General features: G+C 29.4%; 1 protein-coding gene across 1 annotated transcript; it reads right to left on the reverse strand.

Annotated features, from left to right (window-relative positions):
• Window positions 1-40: 40 nt before the first annotated feature.
• LOC132939471 (uncharacterized) lies at window positions 41-15316 on the reverse strand. The gene is made up of 4 exons (XM_061006647.1): window positions 14746-15316; window positions 12685-13091; window positions 4603-4769; window positions 41-390 (listed from the first exon to the last, which is right to left on the reverse strand). The coding sequence occupies exons 1-4, from the start codon at window positions 14963-14965 to the stop codon at window positions 243-245; spliced, it is 942 nt and encodes a 313-aa protein (XP_060862630.1). The 5' UTR covers window positions 14966-15316; the 3' UTR covers window positions 41-242.
• Between the last annotated feature and the right edge of the window lie 10307 nt (window positions 15317-25623).

A 25623-nucleotide genomic window follows, 5' to 3' on the forward strand; every position in this document is an offset into this window, starting at 1 on the left:
TAAATATTTTAGGCGTACATAATATTATATATATAAAAAAAAAAATAATAAGAAAACCAAAACCATCAAAAATAATATATATTTTTAAATAATTATAACTATGTTTTTATTAGTCAAAATTATTGGATGTGTTGACGAATTTTTCAATGTGCAATGTGTATTTCATAAAAATTATGTACAATTCGAAAATGAATATACTGTGTTATAATATGTAAGCATATATGTACGATGTTGTTTTTGATTTATTTGCGCACCTTTTCCGGTGCACCCTCTCCGCACTGATATAACTGTCCACAGTTGGATCCGCTCCGGCCAATCCTCTCAGCCTTTTCCAAACGCTTCTTGAACTCTTCGGGAATTTGATCGTTTCCGACGACTTGTGCGATGGTTCTGTTGAAAAAAAACCAATGACAGAAATACAATTCATCAGATACACGTCGTCGACACAATGACACTCGTTGTTTAATGAAAACGCGCAGTGTTCAGTGTTCACTTAATTATAGAAGTGTGATTCGAAAGACTATTATTGATGGTAGGAACTATGATGAGTCCAAATCGATTATCGTACCGACACATTTTTTCTATTTAAATGTCTTTTTTAGTTTTTCGTTTTATAAATAGATATATATAGGTACAAGAAGAACGATTAAGTGCATAGGCGTGTTAAGGCACTTTCGGCAGGTTAGTCATAAATAATAATTAAGCATTGCAAATGCGTTAAAGGTACTTAAGTTCTGTTCTACAATTATTTGGGAGTGATAACATTTTTTCAACCACTATTAATTATACCATAAAACTCATTTATCAACCACATAAGATATTCACCGTAGTCTGAAATGTCACATTAAATAACATAATGCTTAATATAATAGGTAGAAGCATTATAGCAGGAGTGGCCAGCAATAAGAGCCCCACACTATAATGAAAAATAGTATGAAGAGCAGAAAAATGAATAATACCTATTATTATATTAGTAAAAATGTTATAAGACGCGAGCCGTGGTTTGGCCACCCCTGCACTATTTAATGTCTACTAGTAAAAAGTAGTCACTGGTTTAGTCACACTCCCATTCCTATAGTTCATATGGAAGAAGATATTATGTACATTGATAATTTATAACTGGTTTATTTTTGCCCAAATCGAATAACGTAACTTTTATTTTGTGTATTAACAGTACCTAATTCCTAATATCTATCATGTGTATATATTCTTGTACTCCTTAAAATTAGAACATTTCCATAGAGTAATCAAATACTGCTTACACCGACTTCTCCGGTGGCATTCTTATGAGTATAGGTACGACCTTTACAATGTTTTTCTCGGAAAATTGAAACAATTGAAAAATGACTTTTCAAAATTAAAAATGCAGTGTTCAATATTTACAATCAAGATAGGTATGTATAATACATAATACAGAGATTGCGAGAAGTGTTTGTTCTTTTTCATTTGAAACAATATTTTTCAAAAGGAAAAATTAAAACTCGATACACCGTATAAAAGACATTTTAAGTATTAGTATTTAAAATATTATGTACCTACCTAGACACATAGTAACACAAATCGACAAGGCCTAAAACGTGTAAGAAGATTAATAGATTTTTTGAAGACAGGATTAAACATAAACTGTGGGGCTGAACACTCCACTGCTGGTCGTATAGAAAGAATAGTAATACAGGAAAATCCGTTACATCAACGCGCTCTGGCTGTACACTCAAAACCGTTCAGAACAATGTGTTTTGTCAAATTACACCGATGCAAGTCGAAAATTAATTTTAAGAAAAAAAATGTTTGGTAAACAAAAACCTAAACCTATATTATGCATGATATAAACAACAACGTATGATTGTAATACATTTTAACGGTCAGATATTTTGGTATGCACTTCACGTAGCGCAGTGTACACTATTACCATGATAATAAGGGGAGCAAGTGACATATTGACATATTATTGAGCGGACTTGAATTAGGTATATCTGGACTTTTGCTATCATACCATCTTGTTTATATGATGCCTATGTCCTATATATTTGATGTATGAAGAGTGAAGATGACTAGAATAAGAATAGCATCCGCATGAAAAAAACCGTCCCGAAATGATTTAGTCGCTACTTTAACCCGCGTAGACGCGTAGTATAGGAATTGTTCATGTATTTTGGAAAACTTATGCATTAACATCGACCCTTTTAAAATTGTATATCTTGTACGATTAAGCATTTATACGTCATGTGCTTATGTGTATATTTTATAAATCCTTTTTTTATTATTGTGTAAATTTTACTATATAATTTAAACTATTGTTTACTAATTTATAAATACACTATAGATATCTAGTTATTTTATACCTATATATCTGTGTTCACAGTAATTCTGAGCCCGATGCTATTCGATACACCATACACATGTGTGTTCTTGAATGATCGTTTTATACCGATGTGTAGGTATCGTTACACTCAACTTTGTTTCTTAAAAATGTTGAATGTTTATGAAATATACACATATGCACATGTATAAATGGGTAATCGTATTAGCTATACACACAATCTAAACAGAGGCATGGTTCAAAATAATGCATTTATATATTTATCAAAAAAACGTAAAAACATGAATAATCCCTATACTACGCGGGTTGAAATACCAACCCTAGTGATCGCAGCGCAGCTATTAAGTCGTGTACCCACTCGTGTGACTCATTTTGGGACGTTTATTTATCAGAAGCGGAGTTTGGTCTCCTTATTTTAGTTTTCATGGTTTGATATTTGTATCAACGGTCTGTATAATTGGTGTAGCCAACAAAAATATAAAAACAAATTGTTACTTAAGAATTATGGATATTTTGTATTACAGAAACAGAACATCACACAACGTATGGGAGGGAGCGATCGCCTCATCGCCCCTTCCCACCTCAGGGAAACTGCTTCACTACTATAATATATACTATTTTGGCATAGTAAATAGTAGTCACTAGTTCAATATTACACTCCCATTACCATAGTCCTTACCAAGGGTATTATAAGTCGGTATATTATTTTAATTTGTAACTGGTATATTTTTATTTAAATCGAATTACATGACTAATATTTTACATATCAAGTATCAGAAGTTAACACCTAATATCTAAGATGCACATAGTCTTGTACTCCTGAAAATTACTAGAAATATAATTCCTTAAAAAAAATATTCAACAAGTAGTCAACTATACTGCACCAACTACCCCGTTCGCAAGTTTTATGAGTAGGGAGGTGGAAACTTTTTTAGTTATATCGTTGACAAAGGAGCGTATAGGTATATTCTCTATCATGACGTTGTTTTCATCGGAAGATGCTGGAAAATTTCAAACTGACTTGTCCGAAATAAAAATTCAGTTGTCTATTTTCAATCGATATAGCTACCAGTATACATAGATAGCCAGGAGTACAACATTTTATTTTTTTTTCAGTTTAGTGCTAGTGTACTACAACTTACAAGTATAAATAGTAGTCACTAATTTAGTCAATCTCCCATTCCCATGGCCCATGCCAAGGATATAATAAAATAAGTAAATTATAATAATTTATAACTGGTTTATATTTATCCAAATTAAATTAACTTAGTATACCGCATTATGCAACTTTTATTTTACGTTTTAACAACTAATATCTATCGTGTGTATAACCTTGTACAACAAAATAAAAATGTTCTAAACATTTTCTAAACATCAATTGACTACCCCGACTACCCCGAGCGCACGTTTATGCCTTGGGGTAATAGTTATTAGTTTATTACTTATTAGATTCTGAGCATTGATAAACATGTTTGTTGCATAATAATGTGTGTATATTTTGTTCAGTGTCTGACACACTTTTAGTAGTATTAAAAATTCTATAATCTATGAAAATAACAATAATCATTAAAAACTATTGGTGTTTGGTTTTAAATTGTTTATCCTGGAGTTCTCAAAACAAATTGAGTTGGCAGGTATAATAAAGTATCAAATGAATCTAGTTGGTATATCAGAAGGTAAACAATATTCAGTCCTTTTGAAATTAGTCGAAAAAAAAATTATACCAAAACGAGAATATTAACGCACTACTTATTAGCATAACAAGTTTTCGACAAAATCAGTTATTATGGTTTGTTGTAATTTAAAAATAAATAACTATGGATTCTTGACATTTTCACAAAATATTTTTACTAATTTATTATTTTTATTATTTTAGTCTAGATAAATTGACGTAATAAAATTTTAGAAATATTTCGGCTGTCTGAATTATGTAAATTTGAAATGTTCTACTTTTTTTTTATAATGTTGATCACATTTTTTTTTTTATAATTTTAAAAAAAGCTTGAAATCTAATACAACGTGCCTTAATATGTTGTTCAGTGTTCTTATAAAAATTATAAAATACCTAAAAAATAAAGTCACAATTTTTTTTATGTATTTTGAGTTTGAACTTTGACAACATTGTAAATTTAAAATTTCAAACGTAAAATAACAATTTATCCTAAACTTTTTTTGTTTTTTTTTCTTTAGTATAAATATACCTACTGTAATAATACTAATGAACTGTAAATTAAAATTCAATAAACACATTCAGGTATAATACATAATATTTGGAAACTTACGTGGTCAACAATCGTTTGTCTGTTTCTGATCCATCTGGTCTATTCCGAGACATTACTTCGCAGATGGACCTCTCAACGCAAGTGGACTTTTGATTGTAAATACTCGCCACTATGTTGCACACTATACATGATTTTTGATCCTCCCCCTGTCGTTCCTTGTCGTTGAACTGCGTCAAAAAAACAAATTAATTCAATACCGTAACTGATTATTGATATAATGGTATGTAGTAGATATCCATTCACCCACCAAAATTCCCCCATTCGTTTTAATTTTTTTTTTTTTACTATCAACTGCTGCCGAACATGGTGGGTACGGGTTTTTGGCCACCTATAAATCCCCTATTTATAGTATATCCTTTATTATTTTTAAGTAAAGTTGATTAATGGTATTAGTTATACATTTAGCATTTTTTTTTCAAATTGTGGGTGTTGTGAGTGTATACCTCGTCATTTATGAGATAGTTTACTACTGTAATAGATATATTTAATTTGAATTCAATGTTAGAGTATCATTACGATAAAAAGTTCTGAGCGGTGACGAAGAAAAAGGAAAAATTTCTTTTGACCTTACAACATTTAAAATATCAAAAAATGACTCTACCCGATATTCTAAGATAGGTACCTATTTTATCAATCGATTTGTATCTAAGTGAATAAAAACACTGAATGTCGGTTCAGAAATTACGTGTACGTTGGCATAAGAAATGTATTTATAACTGAACAAATATCGAGTCTTCTAGAAGAGACAGACCACTTGGAATATTACTTCTGCTGTCCAACGTAATTAAATTTATTTGTGCAAATGTATATTTAGTGGTCCCACAATCCCACCGTCATGATTATCCCACTACATTAATTGTTGGAATTATCTAATTCATTGAACCGTAAGTTTGTAATGTGTATGTCTACAGTTCGATTCCTCGAGTTCAGTTTTAAAGTACTGCGCAGAGTTCATGGGAAATATAACTTTGGGTAGGTATACTGAGAAAAATTGAAAAGTAAGGAAAATCATTTTCATCATGGACATATTAAAAGGTGTCAGTATAATATATTATATTACATACATATTTAGAAATAGAAATGCGTCAAAAGTTCGTCACATTCTGAATCAAATTTTGTAAAATTCACTATACTCTCTATTGTATTAGTACTTGTGAAACTATTTTTCTTATAGAAGTATGCATAATATATATTATGGTACCCGGTACAATTATCTTATCTATGGTAAGAGCACAACTTTTCACTTTAAATCACCGCAGTAGTCTCTCCCCCCAAATATTATGTGACAATCTCCTTATATCAATGTGGGTGATGACAAAAAAAAGTTTATGATCTAACGGTGTTTTACTGAACCAAAACAAAACAATTAATAGAATTGATAAAAATATAAGTGATGACGTCGAACGTATATGAATACACGATTCACTAAAGAAGTCACGCCTGCATTCTACAACTTTCTGAATGTATTTAATACGTTATAATATTTCCATGTTAAACGACTGAATGCGAGTGTGGTTCTGTTTTTTTTTAAAACATATATAGATGCAGTTATGCCGGTACTATACGATATTATATTTTTGATCGATACTAACAATAAATAATATATAAGCTGATTTTTATTAATATTATTTACATATTAATATTCATGGCCCTACTCTTAATACTCGGATCCAGGAGAAAACGAGCGATGTCGAACGTCGGTTGATCTCGTGGAATATAACTTGGGTATATAAATGGTCACAAAAACACAAAAACAGACTTTGAAAGAGGTTTTGTGGAAATTTGTATATTATCAAGTATTGTTACTTAGAAATTATTTCAATGTGTAACTCCTTATTGAATTCACTGGTTTCTATATATTATACTACAACGTTGTTATATTATAATATATTATATTATAGTGATTATTTCACGTATACAGTTGGTTTGCGGGTAGAAAAAAAAAACATTCCAAAACCTTTCTGTTTGTCGATTTTTCACAATAGACACTGGTGGTTTTGAAGCCTGCGATTCTGTGAAGCTTAATATGTATATATAGATATGGTTAATTAAATCGTAAATACTGCGCACCTATCGGTTGGATAGATAAAATCCAAATATTCACTCCTCTAACCTCCGACAACGCCGTCGAATCGTGCGCAGATCGTAGAAGATTTACCGGATAGGAACGCCATAAATCGTTTTTTTTTTCGTAAACTACAAATAGAAAAAAATAGGTCGTCTACGCGCCGGTCTAATAGATGTTGTTCGTACGCTGTGCTCCACGAGGTGGAATAGTAATATTTTTCATAACGGAATCGTTAACACGTACATTCCCATTGTCATATCTCGTATACGTACTCATATATTATACAGAGTGATTTTAATATTGTATCGTTTTACGTAAGATGCTTATTTTATTTTTCAATAATTTTGGTATACTTCAATGTGTAGAGTATGAAGAGTTGTCTTGTTTAAAATATTTTGTTTTAAAATACTGTGTCGAATAATTAAATTAAAAATAATATAGCATATAGTTTTATATTTTAAACAACATAAAACAGCGTTGTATTTAATTTAAAAAAAAAAAACATTGATACAAAAATGTATGAAGACTGCAAGTTATTTTTCAATACATTTTCATAGGTTTGATTAAACCTTTGAATTTTGATTTTGCTGATCAATAATAAATTGATTTATTTACATAAATTATTTTTATGATAATTGATTAAATAATAATATTATTTATACATATTATTATGTATTATCTATAATTTATTTGTTTTATCAAATTTTCTAATACTCAACTAAAACCAAACAATCTTATTTCTGAATACATTTTTAATCTTTTTAAATTTAATATATATCTATAATGATAAGGTGACTCAACTATCAGCTCACAGCCCAAATCAATAGACTGATCGGGCTGAAATTTGGCGTACAAAAAGCTATTATGACGTAAGCGTCCGCTGAGAAATTTTTTTTTGTAAATTCAATCTTTAAAGAGGTTAATAAGAGATTGTAGGAATACAAAGATGGCACCATCTGTCCAGCAAAAACAAATTTAAATATACACTAATGGCGCCATTTGTCCAGTAAAATAATATAAAATTCCATAGTTTTAATGCATTTGCTTAAATTTTAACTAAATGACAAAACGCATGAACTATAGAAATTTGGAATTGAGGTTTTTTTAATGCTAAAGATATGCTTGGTAATTGCTTATTTCATTCCATGGCATACACTTTATTTGGTGCAAAAGAAAATCATCAAGATATTCGAATAAGAGTATAGTTAACTCGGTGATTACTGATTGGGTAATGTTTATACATTTTTACATTGGTGATCTTAATGAGCGTAGTTGACATATATTGCCCACATAGGTTGCACTTACTGTAGCTCATCGTCGTATACGCTATATACACTGCTTGCATATTGTCCACGAATTGCTTAAATGACTAAATTGCAAGTAAATCGACTTTTTACTTACAAAAAATCACAAGCTATGTGACGGTACAAAAAGCATTCAATCCGCTGTATGAATATAGCATATATACATTAAGAGTACGCCACACCCGCATGTGTTGTCTCCGTCTTACAAAATTTGGTATGTTACGCATTTGTAAGACGGAGACAACACATGCGAGTCCTCTTAAACAAATAGAAACAAATCATTGCGAGGGCAACTCTAGGGGCTGTCTAGTAATACTTTATAATATATTATTTAAACATTTAGCATTTCGATGAGAACAACAAAGTTGATTGTATACATAAGATTTTTTTTAATATTTCTTTAACTAGTATTCTAGACAGAATACATATTTTATAATGCATTTTATTTATTTATACATTTATAATTTTTTAAAAATTATAAATAATAAACTGTGGGATGGATAATTTTTATTCATGAGTGAATATTATCGCTAAAGTAGTGTTAAATGTATAATACAAATTAAAAATATGGGGGTTGTCCTTGGAAATCATGTAATTAAAGTCTGAAAATAAAATTAAAAAAAAAAAAAAAAATAATGTTTTTAAATGTTTAAAATCATACATAAAAAGAGGAGAAGCAAATAACCACACAGCTGTACTACAATAGAAGTCGACCGAGTAAGTCTATGTAATGCAGGCGTTAAATTTAAATTCAATGATAAATCATCGCACACGAAAAACGATTCTGAAGCCTATGGTCAGACTATGTAAAATTATTAAGTGTATTTTATGAAATATTAATTATACTTCTATCATAGTAATTTATTTTGCTATTAGTAATACGTTAAGATGTATGTGAAGATAAAATTCATCAAAATCATGAAAATTGGCAAATTATTTTGTAGGTCAAAATTTATAAAAAGTTCAATGTTTATAGCTAAGGATTGAAAATGTAAAACAAGGATTCTCACAGTGTTTGGAAGGAACGAGATCCAAAAGGAACGGATTCCTGGAACGAATTCCTTTTTAAAGAATGGCACGATGAATGAATTCCTTTTTATAAAAAAAAGAACGAGAAAATTAACTAGTTCTTTTTTTCAAGGAAAAATAAAAAAATTGTTTGTTCCTTTCTAGTTCAAATAATTTACATAGATAATTATGTAAATAATTGAAATCAAATATACTTTTTTAATGGGTATAATGTATATTGCTAATTAGCGATTTTTATCGAGTATCGACGTTAAGACAATCGACATACGTTGGCCAACAATTTAATTTTGAAGAAAATCTCACAATAGAATTATAAAATATGTACCTACTTGTAGTTAAAATTTAAGAAGTATGCATATGAAAAAAAAACATAAGTGATTAAATAAGAATTTTTATTTTATTTGGAACTAAAAAAGGAACTCGTTTATTTTCCAAAGGAACGACAAAAGAACGAATTCTTTTTTTTAAGGAACAAGGATCGGAACGAATTCCTTTTTATAAGAAACTTGCCAAACACTGGATTCTCATCAATAATTTATACTGTAACCAATAAATCTAAAAAATATATTTAAACACAGGTATCTGTTATATAATATATTTTAAGTTCAAATATGGACGAAAATATATATTAAAAGCAAGAATAACGTTTTGAGTTATTTTGTTGTAATTTAGAAATATTATTCTTAACTTTTACCTATCTATATTATTATATTTTATACACGCACAATAACATTTTCAAATGTAATTTTTTTAGCAAAAATAATTTAACCTACTGTTGTATTAACAGTAAAATAAATGATGTGATCACAATATTATATCATCAAATATACTTAGAAGTTAGTAATATTGACACATAGGCTGACAGACCGTCTTCGCTCAGAATCGTTTTTCGTATACAATAATTTTATATCATTGAATTCTAATTTAACAAATCCATTACATTGACTCTATAGACACCTAATGTACAGTAAAACGTTATCCAATTACCGGTTTTTTATTATTCCAGTATGAATAACTTACGAGAAATACCTTAAGTACCTATATTAAATTATGTAGTTTTTTAACAAACTAAAAATATTTTATTAATAGTTATAAGAAAAAACTAAAAAAAAAAATGTCAAATGTCTACCTATTAATAGCTCAAAAAGAGTCAACATTTTACCATATGCAAAAAAATACTAATCTGAACATTTGGTGAGAATTACAGATATCTACATATTGTATTCGTTTTTTTAAATTACGACAAAATAATAAAATCGATTTTATAGAAGACTTATTTTTAGGTCCAATTTCCAATTTTTTTTTCAAATTTTAGATTTTGAGCTGAGAAAATGATTGTATTTTGAGTTTCCACTCAAAATAGTTTTTCATATGCAATGATTTATCATTGACTTCAAATATAACACACCCATTACAACGGCATGTTCGACAACTACTGTACAACAGAGCGACACCCACTCCTAATTATTAAGAATAGTACGTTGAATATTTTTAATTTTTACCTCCCAAAAGTTCAAACTAGATTCATTTTCCTACCAGATAAAATATTAAAGTTGAATATCTAAGAATTTTTTCTACTATAAATCGTGTATAAATCCACAAAAAACACGCATCATCGTAAAGTCAATACATTCATCGCACCGCTTAGAATCTAAAAGAACAGATATTGACCGTGAAAAAATAATAACGACTAATCACTCTGTATACTACAGGTCACGCGTGTACAAATACCTATAAACACGATGTGTAAAAATACATGACTCATCATAGTTTATATTATTAAATGCCATAGGCGATGGACGCAACTTATAGATATTCCAGTATAAATAATACCTAGATATATTATATACATATGTTTATTATAGGTACAGTACTACAGTTTACAATTTGAACGTTTGGGAACGATAAAAACACTTAAATTGTTATGAAATTCGGAGTATAGCTACTTTTATTACTTGATTACATGCAACGATTTAAGATCAATAATTTTGTATTGTTATGTTCCGAATTATTATAAAAATGTATATCATACTAACGTACTGTCAAGTGTAACCATATATTAATATATTGTTACCATTTACCACCATTAAAAGTTTAGGTATTACAATTTTTTAGGCACACTGTGCACACTGCACATGCACTCACATTAACACATACAATTTTACCAAGACTACATTTCTGAGACTTCAATGCTTGGATAATAATTTTGTATATTTGGCCGGTCAAATTTGTTCGTACAAAGGTCAACAATTATAATATTTTATGTGTCTAGCTATGGTATTTATGACTTTGCTATCTAGGCGACTGTAAGTATAATAATAATATGTTAATGTATAATAACGTTCAATGGGAAAATTATTTTTGATGATGTTTTATATAGGTAGGTCGTAATCCAACGAATACATTAAAAATTATAAATATAGACGCCACTGAAATTAGTTGTCGTCTATCGCGCGAATGCGTGTCTGATGACGATAAAAAAAATATACATATATGTATAGGCAAATAATATATAAGGTATATAAAATATAATTCGTTCAGTGGTTGGTTGAATTTTTGCGTATACCAACGAATTCACGATAGTACTATAGTTAACCTTCTCAGATTAGTATACAATTATTTTAATATCGACGCCGACCGATTAAATTTCTATTAAATCATTAATAGTTTTTAATTTTATGGTGTTTTGTTTTTTTTCCGCAAAATATAATTATTATAATGCACATTTTGCATTCTATATTATAATATTGCCCGTCTCACTAAATAATATCAATATCTGTTTTGTTTCACCAAATTTAGGAACTTTTATTTAACATGCATGTCTTTATTTACAAACAATTATAACTTTATTTACTATAATGTATTTTTTCATAGTAAAAAGTATATATTAAATAAATATTTAAGTATATGCTCAAAAATGATAAAATGTTTCGTAATATTAAATTATATTAATTGTTTTCTACGCATCGACTACGAATGTCCCATTAAATCAGTCGTAATATCTAGCGGAATTTGCGGTAATACTAGTTTAGGTTATGATGATTACTTTCTTTTTAAATCAAAGTATGATAGATTTTCGTGAAACCGTTTTCTTAAAGGTTCTTATATTATATGAATGCACGAGATTGTATTGTTGATATTCGAAAAATGGAATCGTATGCGAATCTCGTTGAGGTAAATTGACTATACGGCTCGGTGGTCGTTTCCAGCGATTTAAGAAGACCATATTTTTCTCCTATAAACACGATCAAAATGTCAGAAGGCTATAATTGTGTGGGTGTTTACAGTTGAGTGGACTGACACGATATGGCTCTATTAAGCGCCTGATTCGAATGACGACGCGTCCGCAACAGATGTACGCTGTATAGTTGTACATATTTATGCAGGAAGTGGCGCGATATTTCAAGAATTCCGAGTGACGTAGAAATGTGGAATATACCTATAACTTGATCTTTGTGGCCATTATCGATAATAATATTTCTATACATTTATTTTTTGCAGTCGTAAACACGATATAACATAGTAATATTCACACGCGGATGTGGATGAAATTCTCCCTACGTATATTTGCACGCCTTTGCGTTCCACAAATGTCACTACCAATATTGTGTATACAGTATACACATCACCAATAATAAGTACAACTATGGCGTTTGGAGTGTATCCCTACAGTGTGTTTACCTTTTCCAAAAGCGATTTGATCGTTTCCGTGGCAATTCCTCCATCGCTGTCGTTTGCATCTCTTCGGCGGCGACGGCGGCCTATGTGACCCAACTGCAATAGCAAAGGGGTTTTGACGAGGGCCGACAGCACTCCAAGTAGAGCGATTCCGGCCAAAGGCCACAGCAACGGCTGTACGTTCAACTCTCCGGAGTTATGGACCTCTCCACCGCCGTGCTGATGATGCTGCAGATGAGGGTTGGGATGCTGATGATAAATTACTTCTGGTGGTGGTCCGTTGCTCTGAAGGTGGTGACTGGCCTGATCGTAAGGGCTGAAGTACTCGGGTCGTTCATCGTAGTAGTAATCCCTGGGTGGACCATAAGAGTTTTCCACCGCATAACCGCCCGCCGAACCACCGCCGTAATCTGTATTATAAGCATGGCATCTCAACATCAGTACAAGGCGTATTAAAGTGCGTTAGTTTTGAGCAGGACTGCTAAAAAAAAAATGCCTTTATGCAAAATCCGAACGCGCGAGCTCCATGCATACATGACATATACATGATCATTTTTTCAAATACTTGGATTTTATATACCATTTAAGGTCTTGTGGCAAACTTATTTTTTCAAATGAAAATCACCCTTTTAATGTAAATACTGAATTGTTAACCACGGATTTTTTTTTGAAAATTGTTATGCATCTAAAATCTAAATTAAATCCAAAACGGTAGGTACCTACTAATAATATGTACTATTGTACTAAGCATAAAGCATAGAAATGTTTAATAATGGCTTTTCATAAAATATAATATAGATGTAAATATGTAATATGTAGTCTAGCATCTATACGTATTGCATAGACAATTTTTACAGACATATAAATTACTATAATTTTCAAATCACCATATTATATAGCCTTCATATCATTAAACTTATTATCCTGGTTATTATTCTTAGCAGGTACTTATAGTTTAATAATTCAGAAACTACTCTTTCAAATTTTAATTAATGTACCTACATGAACATTTTATAAAATAATAATCGGCTTAGAAGAAGAAAAATAAGTTTGTATCGACACAGGACGACTATCTTTAAATGGCATAAAAAACCCAAATATTTGAAAATAATGGTGTTCCAAAAATCAGAATTTAAATAAATGAGTTATTAAACGAAAAAATGGGGTGAGGGTGGTTGATGAATCACCTTGTATTTATGCGTCATAATATATCGTACGGGGATGAAACGAGATTAGCAGACTCGGCAGACGTTAAGATTTTGCACTCTTGGTAATTAAAACAAAATAGTTTTTTTTAGGACGTCTCGTCGCTTGTAAATGTATATGACCGCACCTCCGCAACGAGCACAACCGCCCCGAGGGAGTGTCTGCTAGTTTTTTTTTATTTATTATTATTATTATTATGGTACAATCGGGTCCATAGGTTAAGTTATTTATACCAATGTTATTAATTATACATATACCCGTCGTCGTTTACTATTTTATGTATATTATACATAGGTAGGTATAGCCGTATAGTTATGTATAAATACGAGTATGTTCAGCGGTTTAACATGTTGGGTATACACGCACACATATAAGGGGTATTTTAATCGAGTCGTTGCTGAATTTATGGTGATTAAACCGGTTAGACGTGCTTTGCGGTTTTCTAATATTTTACATACACACATCATACATAGTTATTGTCACAGTTCATTGCGAAATTACAGTAATTAGGAGGTACCTACACTAGATTAAAATTAATAAACTCCGTTGAAAATATATTATTTTCAAAACCCCCTACTATTACAATATTACATAACAATATTACTAACTATATTATAAAACCATTTATCATTTTTCGATAACAGTATATCGGTATTATAATAATTGGTGTTATCGGCGGCACTTTCTATCAACCGATCGAAAATCACGAAACTGGTTTTAAAATGGTTTTATTCCACAACCGTGGACTATACCGGGTGCACGCATAATATTATATAATAATTGCTTATAAAAATGTATAAAATCAACTGCTGTTGTTTAATACGACCGTCACCAATGAAAACACCAGACGCTACTTGCCTTTTCCTGATACGCGGTTGTCCGAACCCGAACCAGTAACCCGGTAACCGTCCACTTGGTTGACTCGAGTTTGGCTGGTTTCCAAGCCGTCGACGCTGTTCCGCAGGTTCGCCGGCGACGAACCGTTCGTGGATTTGGCCACGACGGCGTCCGCGAACGAGCCGTAAAGTCCGCAAAATCCAAAGGCCCAGACGCAGTGCAACGCGGTAGGTCGGACCATTTTGCGTTGGAATAGATAGCTAAAGGACGACGACGAGAGGATGCTGCGAAGACTATAGCAGACACAATAGTGTGACAGACGACGGATGGAGGATAGGTACGCTGAAAAATCGCGTGTGCGTGATGCGTCGTTTGCCGTTTCAATTCGGTAACTCTACTTACGAGTGTAATATTATATTGTTCGGAGTGTGTCGCCAAATTTCGCAACGTCGACCGACGGAAATTACTATCAAATCTCATTGTCTCAAGCGCAATTGTATTTAATAACAATAAATAATAACTATATCGTATCGTCGTATTTAAATCACGTCCACTTTCCCCAATTACAGATTTTTTTCGTATTCTTTTAATTGACGACGACATTGCGTAAATTTAATACGAATATGTAATCGTGCCATTACGCGGAGTTCTCGCGGTTATATCTCAACCGTCAAAACATTTATCTTATAATTATAATATAATGTCGTCACGGCCTCGTCGTCGCGTTTACTTCGCCATTACTATATATTATACATTATACATACGTAGATATGATACAAGTACATCGTAATGAAATTACTATTGTTATTTTCTTCTTTTTTTATTTTTTAAAAATTATTTTTCGAATTTTTGTGTACATTTTCACACCGCCCAACACATAATATACAGCACGGACGGAATGTATTCATGCTGCACATGACGATTCGTGTTAGCTAAAATCGATTTTAAAAAAATGTACAATTACAGCACGATCGACATAATATAGGTAGAAAAGGTAGAGACTCAAGAAAAGCCCGTAGGTAAAACATATTCATTGCGAGGGCAAATTTGGTTAAATTATTACATTATATTAATACCTATATATGCAGGGACTTTCAAAGGATTTTCAAGGCCCAAGTTAAAAATAATTGCGAGACATGGTGTAAAAAAAGTTCCTAAGTCTAACCTAATTCTCTATTTACAAGTGTCTTAAAAATACCCTCTTCTCACTGTTCATATAAATTGATTATAAGCTAACGAACTTCAAAAGTATTGTTCACCATCTAGACGATACCATACCTCCAAAAAGCAAATAATTAAGGCTATGCGAGCTGATCAGTGCATAGAACAAAAAAAAGTCTTAGGGTTTTCTGAAAGTATTACTGTCTCGGATATTGTTATACTACCATTATATTTTCCCCATTATCATATGCCCGACCATAACAGTAAGTTAATTACCTACTTATTACGTGATATTAATTATATCGCTACTTTATTTCTAAAGAATTCCTAAGTTATTTATCTGCGAAAAATACAATTTTAAATTATTATGATCATATTATAATGCTTTAAGACTTAAATTTATTATAAAGTTCCTTTTAATATATTTTATACTAATTGTCACACAAACAATAAGAACGCAATAGAGAAATGCATTTTTCTAAAGATTTTACTTAATGCAGGTTGACTTGAAATCAACTGCTAATTGTAACACTTTAATGTACTCCTTCAAATTCATTAAATGTATTATAAGCTAAAACAATAATGTTATTGTTATATAAACGGGTAAGTATTATATAATTTTTAGGAAATAGGTATTACCTACGGTTATGTAAATAAAGATCAAAATCAAAATGTTATGTGAATTAGAATTATTATTCTAAAAATTTTAATAAAAACAAAATAATATTTTCCTAAGTAAACATAACAAAATATTTATGTAATATGTGCTACACAAAACTAATAAATCACATGTCTAATCTTTTATAAAAAAAATATAAAATACTTAGGTACCTATATTATTTTAAAATATTATAATAACTTGTATGATGATTGATGGCTATTACAGGACCTGGTCACATGTTATAATATGTAGATAATGCATAATATACAATTTTAGATTTCACCATAAACCAAATTTTTCTCTTTGAAGCCTAAATTTGTTAGCCTGTTGTTAAAAGAGTTTTAGAAGTTTTTTGGGGGGTCTTGAATAAATTTCTTTAGATTTTAGAAAACATTTTACAGTTGTTCAAATGAGAATAAACACCAGATATCGTGTTTTACATAAATTTAGACAAATTAATTTTAAATTTCCAAGCAGTAAGTACAGCTTATTACTCATAGTCAAAAGAGAAAATACGAAATTAAAAAAGCTGGTTTCTCTGCTACACAGTAGGTTACAAGTAGGTCGTAATGGATGGTGCTAAATTTTAATTCAATGATTTAATATCGTTGTATACGAAAAGCGATTCTGAGAGGAGACAGTCTATCAGTCTAGGATATCTTATATTATATTTATATCGTTGTTATTAATACAGTAACGGTAGCTGGTAATGTTGAATTAATATTATTTGCATATTATCATATTTAAATATTTGTGTATAATAATATACAAGAGAAATTTCAAGTACCCACGCATAATATTTTTAAATTACAACAAAATAACTAAAATCGTTATTCTTGGTTACTTAATTTGTAATTCCTTCCAAATTTGAACATATAAATAACTATAAAAAAACTGTGTTTTTATATTTTTGAGACTTTATGGTTAAAGAATACAGAACAGTTTACTTACGTGGAATCTTGTTTTAAATTTTCAATCCTTAGCAATAAAAGTTGAACATTTTATAAATTTTTAACTAGAAAATAATTTGTACATTTTCATTTTGATAAATGTTGTCAGAAATCGAAATGTTTTTAAAAAAAATTAGACATAATATGTATTTTTAATATTTCTCAACTACAATTGCAAAAATATATCTCGAGCCTTGTATTTATTGTTGACCCAACTAATACAGTTTTATTGACATTTATGGATTAATGTTCGTAATTAGCTCAAAACAAGTCGAAATATTTTGAAAATGTTATCAAGTATAATCAAGTATAATCAAGTATAATCAAGTTAAGACAAATACTAATATAAACATTCGGTAAAAATTTCATACATTCAGAGTTATACCAAAAACATAATCGATTTTATCGAAAACCGATTTTGCGTAAAAATTCCTGTTTTTCATTAATTTTTATTTTATTTTTCCCTACGCTTTCCAAATCCACCTACTATATTCACTTTCTCGTCGTACACGATACTGTTGAAGAAAATCGAAACAGTTTTACTACCTCAAACAGTGATGACAGACACAAAAAACAATTAAAAATAAAAATAATAAAAATACACAAATCATTGTAAAATCAATATATTTATCACTCTGCTCAGAATCTAAAATGAATACACAAAAATTAAACATGTCTGTGAAGCTAGTTACATTACAAGTATATAGTTACAGTTGCCACTTTCAACAAGACGGTAACAGCAATACTGTATATTCTATTGCCTATATACACATATCTAAAGGGGTTTCAAGAAACCTATTTATTTTTCAAATATTATTCAAGATTTAAAAGGGTTAAATAATAATTATTATTAACAGATTATTGTTTATACTATTAAATATTAATAATATAAGAGGTATACTAAAACAAGTTATTACATTATTTAATAAGTATATCATGTATAAATGTCTAATATTATGTATCTACTAACTACCAAATTTCAAAAATAGTTATTAACGACCAAACTACGTTAGTCAAAATATTTCTTTATCATCCACCATTAGTACATTACTATATTATTATGTCCTAGGTATGATCTACAAACTACAATAATATCAGTAATGTAATGTTTATTAACCTGTTGAAAATCAGATGAAGTTACCTACTCTTATAGTTTTATTTGGGACAGAGATATAAAGTATAGAATTTCTCATTATACAAATCACTTAAATATAATTTTCACTGTTATCTTCAAAACGGTTTTTGTTATCTTATTATTACACAAAAATGATTAATCGTGGATACTTGAGACATTCCATGGTTACTTAAAATATTATTTTCTATACATAATGCAATTTATTAATGTTTGGAATAGTTTGTACTTAGGTTAGGTAAGCAGTCAAAATACTTCAAATTCACCAATTTTTTCAAATTATTTTGTATCTAATTAATACTTTAGATTCTGAGCGGAGCGATGAATGTATTGATTTTACAATGATATGTGTTTTTTATTTTATTTTTTTTTTACGTCTGTCATCACCGTTTGGGGTAGTAAAACTGCTTCGATTTTCTTCAACAGTATCTTGTTTGATGGAAAGTGAATCTAGTTGGTGCTAAAATATTAAATTTAGCACTCCTTCAGCTTTGCCAATCTCATATGTAAGAAATAACCTTAGTGTTATAAATAAGGATACTATCAATTTAATTAGAAACAATGCTTTAACGGTCAAACTCTTAAACATTATATTTCAAAGCATGTTCCTGAATCTAAAAACACTCGTTTAGTTCGCCTCTTTTATACGCGTTTCATAGAACGCCACAATGCTATTAATGTTTTAGTTCACCTTTTTAAACCAATCATAATCAACCTTCAAAATATTCAAGAAATAACACGATCAGTATCCTCTAGTGCTTCTTTATATTTATCTGCAGTGGAAAGTGGAAAAAGTAGTATTATTATTTCCTTGTTAAATTGCGAACATCTTTTAAACTTCACGCTTCTATTACCGCATTATATCTACGAAATCCGGCACGTGATCTTTTACTTCCTATGAACTACGCTAATCACATAAAAAATAAATTAAAACATTTAAGAAATAATTATATTGAATCATCTTTTTTTCAAGAGGCTAATACATTTTTAAAAAAAACTATCTTTTAATTCAGTAATTTTATGTCCTCACATTATTAAAAATCAAAAACATAGGGAAAATTATGATTGCAACTCATCAGGAAAAATACGTTAGAGAATCTATATTGCAACATAAATTATAAACGGTCTCATTTTAAATCTGGAAAACTGTTTTAAGCGTAATGTTGTCCTATCGTTTATTGAAATCATATATTACCAAACTTTGCTCTAAACGAAAATATTTTAAGATTTAAGAATCGAAACATATTTTACAAAGGTCATGTATTTGAAAAAGTGGTTATGTCTGGATTTTTATTATGATGTGAAAAATGATTAAATGTAGAAATGATGGATATTTTGGAAACATGTGATACAAAGTTGTACCCAAACGTCCCAAACATAAACTTTCTGCTGACAATTTTGGCAAGTTGCCTGTTTTTAGTTTTTTACAACATCGATTGAGTTTTTTTTTCAATATTGTAACACTTAAAAACATTACTTTGTTATAATACTAAAATTGAGCGTTTAACGGGACTTGCTCTTCTGTTAGTACATTGGGAAGTGTCTATTAATTTTACAGATGAAGTAAACGATAAACAATGGCCCAAACAACTGAAAATGTATACTAGATAGTCATTAGTTGAAAATAATTAGATTGTATTGTATTATAATTATTAAAAATAAAAAGTTTTGTGAATCAATCATTTATAAAAAAAATAAAATTATTAAGACCCTCCTCCCTCTCTCCCCCCCCCCCAAAAAAAAAAATGAATTTTGAAATTTATAACATTTTATACGATAGCCATAAAATTTAGATTTAACACAACGTAACCGAAAATAACTGATAACTGCAATAATTTGCAGTTGTAAACAATCTTTTTAAAAACTTCGAATTGTAAAATATAGGTAGTCGTATTATCACTTCTCAATCATCGAAATTGCCAAGACTGCAACATACAACTTTTGAAGTTTTCATATCACATCAAAAAGTGTTTTTAGAAAAAAAAAGAATTCATAATTCCGTAAGTACAACCAATATATTACACCTCCCTCCACTCTAAGTATTTAAGATAATTATAAAATAAGTGTTGTCACTTGTCAGTATACCTATAGAGTATAGATATAACTCATATTTAAATTGTTCTAATTTTGATAAGTCGTATAATATAATATAAACGGTGATAAAATAATCGATGAATAAAAGAATCTGTATTAATCTATATTTATTATTTTTATCCGATGACTAAAACTTAATTGCGCAAATAAAAAACGTATAAAAAATGTTGTCAAAAACAAAACAATATAAAATCTTTTTTTTCATTGAAGATAACTTACATAATTTTAACTAAGTTGTATCGTTGTCCGTATACAATCCTATTTTAGCCGCATATAATAGTCATAGCGTAACTTGGCGCGGTGCGTTGGCTGTTATCGGTCACGCAATCTGACTGAGAGTAAGTAACGTCCGCTGCTACTAATTCCCGGGTGGGTGACCACTCGGGTTCGCGGTAGCAAAAACCTTGCAACATATACACGTCGTGTTGCTTACCTACCGTAATAACCGTAACAAACCTTTCCGTACCAGCCCTACCAAACCATAATCCATACAATAGCTAATGGGTTAAGTTGCTGGGCTCAAGTTAAAAAAAAAATAGTCATAGCCATAGGACGTATACTTATATATTATGACAATGATGACAAACATATTATTATATTAAAATAATACAAATATTAATTATTACCTACCTAACTATGTATTTACATTTAATATAGGTACATACTTACCTAACTTATATTATATAATAAAATAATCCGGATTACAAACTCTTTAAATAAAATGACATGTTTATGTATTGAAAAAATGGGGCGATCAATACTTCGTATCTATGTTATTATCGGGTATTTAAGCTATATATAGACGACCGCGTTGCGCATATTTTAATAACGTAACCGCTAATAATGACGGGGATAGGGTTGGTATCTATATACCCGGTGTATAATGGACAATAAATTAGATATACCTCGAAGACCAGCTATTATATTTATTATTATTAATATCTTTTAAAACATAATAAGTGTATTAATATTATATTACTCAAATAATACTTCTGTTTGGTTCGATACACGCAGTGACGGAAAAAAACGATTGACGTTCTCGGTATAATATTATACAATATTATGGTATAAGTTTACACGTGATGTATTTACTTATATTTGATATAATTATGGGTACAATAGTTCGTATTATTATTTATTTGATCGAATTCGATTTTCCATATTATTGTACATGTCCCACGAAGAATCGTTGGACGTCATTAAATGGAGAAAACTAAAAATTGATTATAAACCTTTTATAGGTATATGAGGTCTACGCAGTACACTGCTATAAGAAATGTATAGCTTACATCATATATCTACAATATAAATTATATAATACAGTAATAGTTACACACAAACTTTCCGAGTATTTGTTGTATTTTTCAGTTGTACGCGCGCGCACGTTATATTATTCGTTTATAAATTATAATATATTACTATAATAGGTATATATGACAGTATAGGGTGGTTCTGCAGAATGTACTGAACAAATAATTAATAACGTACGAGTTCATATTATTTTGTGATTTGTGTCAAATTGCATTTTAAAATTCAATAATTCATAATCTTGGCGGCAAGTAACTTGAATCGATACAAATGAAGTATCCCAAAGAAGTTATTTTTACTGCATGCATGATGCTGCATTAATAAATTATCTTAATACTCGTTTAAGTAACAGTTTGTGATGACACACTATATTATTATTATTATTATTATTATTATTATTATTATGTATCATGGAGGTACGTACACTATGTATATAATATCGCCGTAATAATAATAACAGGGTCGTTGGAATTTTAACATCGCATATTCGCATATATAATAATATCGTCGGCCCAATACTTGAACGAGCGAGGGACATCGACCATGTAATAATATATTATTATAATATAATACATTTATCGTCGTAACTCGTATAGACACCCTGCGTAAAACAGAAAAAAACCATTTATTAATTCGTTTGTTAGTCTTCTAATCAAAATGTGATAAATGTATCTCTAATTTAATAACCATGCATATAATTATAATCTGTAAATTAACCATTTAAATAGTTTAATCAAATAAATGAAGGAAAAACCATAAAGCCACAAAGAATGCAATATATACCTACTATAAAGTTACTATTTGATACTTCAAATAATAAAGTAAATAAACATAAAACTTAATACTAGGTATTATACTATAGAATCTGGCAAAATATTTATCGTAAATCAAATACGTATAAATTACAACTTATTTGTAATAACTAATAGGTACATGCGTACCTCAATCTTGGAGATAACATTTACGGAATTCCGTCTAGCTTGTAATTTTTTAGTTTTATTATATAGGTACCTGCAGTTTTGGGTAAATTACTGTTAACATATTTTTTTAAAAGATATATAATATTATCTTAATTATACAATATCTGCCCTAGGGCCTAGAGGCTAGGGCACAATAAGAAAATGTGATAAGTCATAAGCATAACTCATAATATTTAATATATCTAAATTGCAATGAGTTGTTTGATGGAAATATGGGAAATTTATAAAATTATTATACATCATGGTATAATAATTTCGTACTTTAACGAAATAATACAATGCTACCAGTACGTATGTGTTTTTAGGGTTTTATCATACTTTTAACGATGTAAAAAAAAAACATTAAAATTATGAATTATCGCTTTTAGATTTTAACATAATCGACTCTATTATATTGTGCTTTTATAACATGTGCCTATTATTTTTTATAGATAGGGTATAGTACGCCCTTTCTACCATGACTTTTTAATGATTTTAACGGTCTGTATATAAGAAAAAGGTCACGTTTAATAATATACTTAATTTATTATCTATATATAACCAAGGCCTTTAATATAACATACCCTTTATCACAAACATAATATATTTTATATCTATATATTATATAATATCACATTTATAGTGTAGGTACCTATTATTATTATGCGACGCATAATCGCTAAAAATGTTAAAATCCTCTGGTTGGATTTTTATGCATGTGCCGTGCAATCAAGTTACGACGTTATAAATGTAGAATATTACAAAAATATATTACTAATTACTATGTCAACACTCCACACACAATGTTATTAATATGGTGAGTACTTATGTGGCATGTGTGTGTGTGTGTGTGTATGTGGGAGAGAGAGAGAAATGCATAGAGTTATTATTTATTGAGCTCAGTCCTAGACAAAATAGTTAAATGTATACTCACCAGTCATCTATATATGACCATTGACCAATAATATTATAAAAACAATTGTTCCTATACTGGGCCAATATAATTCATAAAAGCACAAAAACTATTTACTAATGTAGTAATATTTTGAATGAATGTATCAGCACTATAAAGTACTAACTTTTAAATTCCTAAATTACATATAAAGGTCACCTCGAGAGGTCCAGACTAATGCAATTATGTAAAAATCAAACAAACTAGACTGGATTGGAGAACTAACTTTTAAATAATATAGCCCGGATCGGTACCTCAACAATGAAATAATTTGTTTTTATTAGAATAGATCCATTTATAATATTGTATTATACAATATAATGTATAAATAATAATACAGCATGGGCCGGACAAACGCGAAATTTGTTGATTACTTAAGTGTGCAAGTTAATTTGCCTATTAATAATTGTAAGGGGTCAGTTTGTTAAGTGGTATTTACGTATATTATAATTTATAATTTATATTTGTTCACGAAACGTACTTATTGGCTATTATTATATTTTGTTTTTATTTTATTACATAATTATTTATACATTTCCACTTTATGGATGCCACCCTATTATATCCTCATCATATGAGTGTTAAAATACTATTAAAATAAATCTTTAAAGTTTATTGAAAAAAATAATGAAGAAACTCATATTTAATATTATAATTACCTACTGACTATATATTTTGGTATTCTGTTGTCAATAAATGAGAGGAGGGTCTAGACCCCCCCCCCCCCTGAGTAAGTCCAATGACGATGACTATTAATCATATAATTAGCTAAATGAAATAAATTATGTTGGTATATTCAGAGCCTGATTTACAAATTTCGGGGCCAGGGACTTAAATAAAAAGAGGCCTCATGTAAATTTATTATCTTATTCAAAAATGTATATTTTATTTTATATAATTACATGTTACATTTAATTACATTGATGTTTTTCTAGGGTCTTTCGAAAACTCATCAATAATGTCATCATATGATAATTGTTTTGTTATTTCATGTTCTACTGTAAACAGAATCAGATTATCAGCCTATCTTGAGATAAACATGATCTCAATCGAGTTTTTAAACGTTTTAATGCTGAGAATGATCGTTCGCTGCTACAATTTGTACAAGACATGGTCAAATAAATTTGTAACACAGTTTCAATATTAGGAAATGTATACATCATGTTTATCGATTTTAGGTATTTAAGTTGGTATTGAGGATCATCTATAGTCTTATCACAGAATATATGAAATTTCATATATTCTGTGGTCTTATCATCGCTAAACAATGACATTTTTAATTCTTGGAATTGTAGCACTTCATTAACAAATATGTCTTTATCCAAGTCTTCAGGGAAATGATCCAATAAATATGATGTATTCTTGATAATATATGACTTTTTCATATTGTTTTTGAATAAAAAACTAAAATTTTTTTCTATTTCTAAGTAAGCACTATTTCTTTTTTTAAGTTCAAAAATTAATTTATCACAAATAACATAATATATATTAATAATAAAATTTTCTCTGGACGTTAAGTTGATACATTGACTATTTGTATCATCCAAATGTTTGCTTTTAGGTACTTTCACTTTTCTTTTTAGCGAATAATCAGAAATTATGTTTAAACTGGATGCTTCCTCTTCATATATTGGTAGTTGAAATATTATTAATATATATGAAATATTATCGTGGTTGAAAGA

This window comes from Metopolophium dirhodum, chromosome 2 (genome assembly GCF_019925205.1).
Source record: "Metopolophium dirhodum isolate CAU chromosome 2, ASM1992520v1, whole genome shotgun sequence".
NCBI lineage: Eukaryota > Metazoa > Arthropoda > Insecta > Hemiptera > Aphididae > Metopolophium > Metopolophium dirhodum.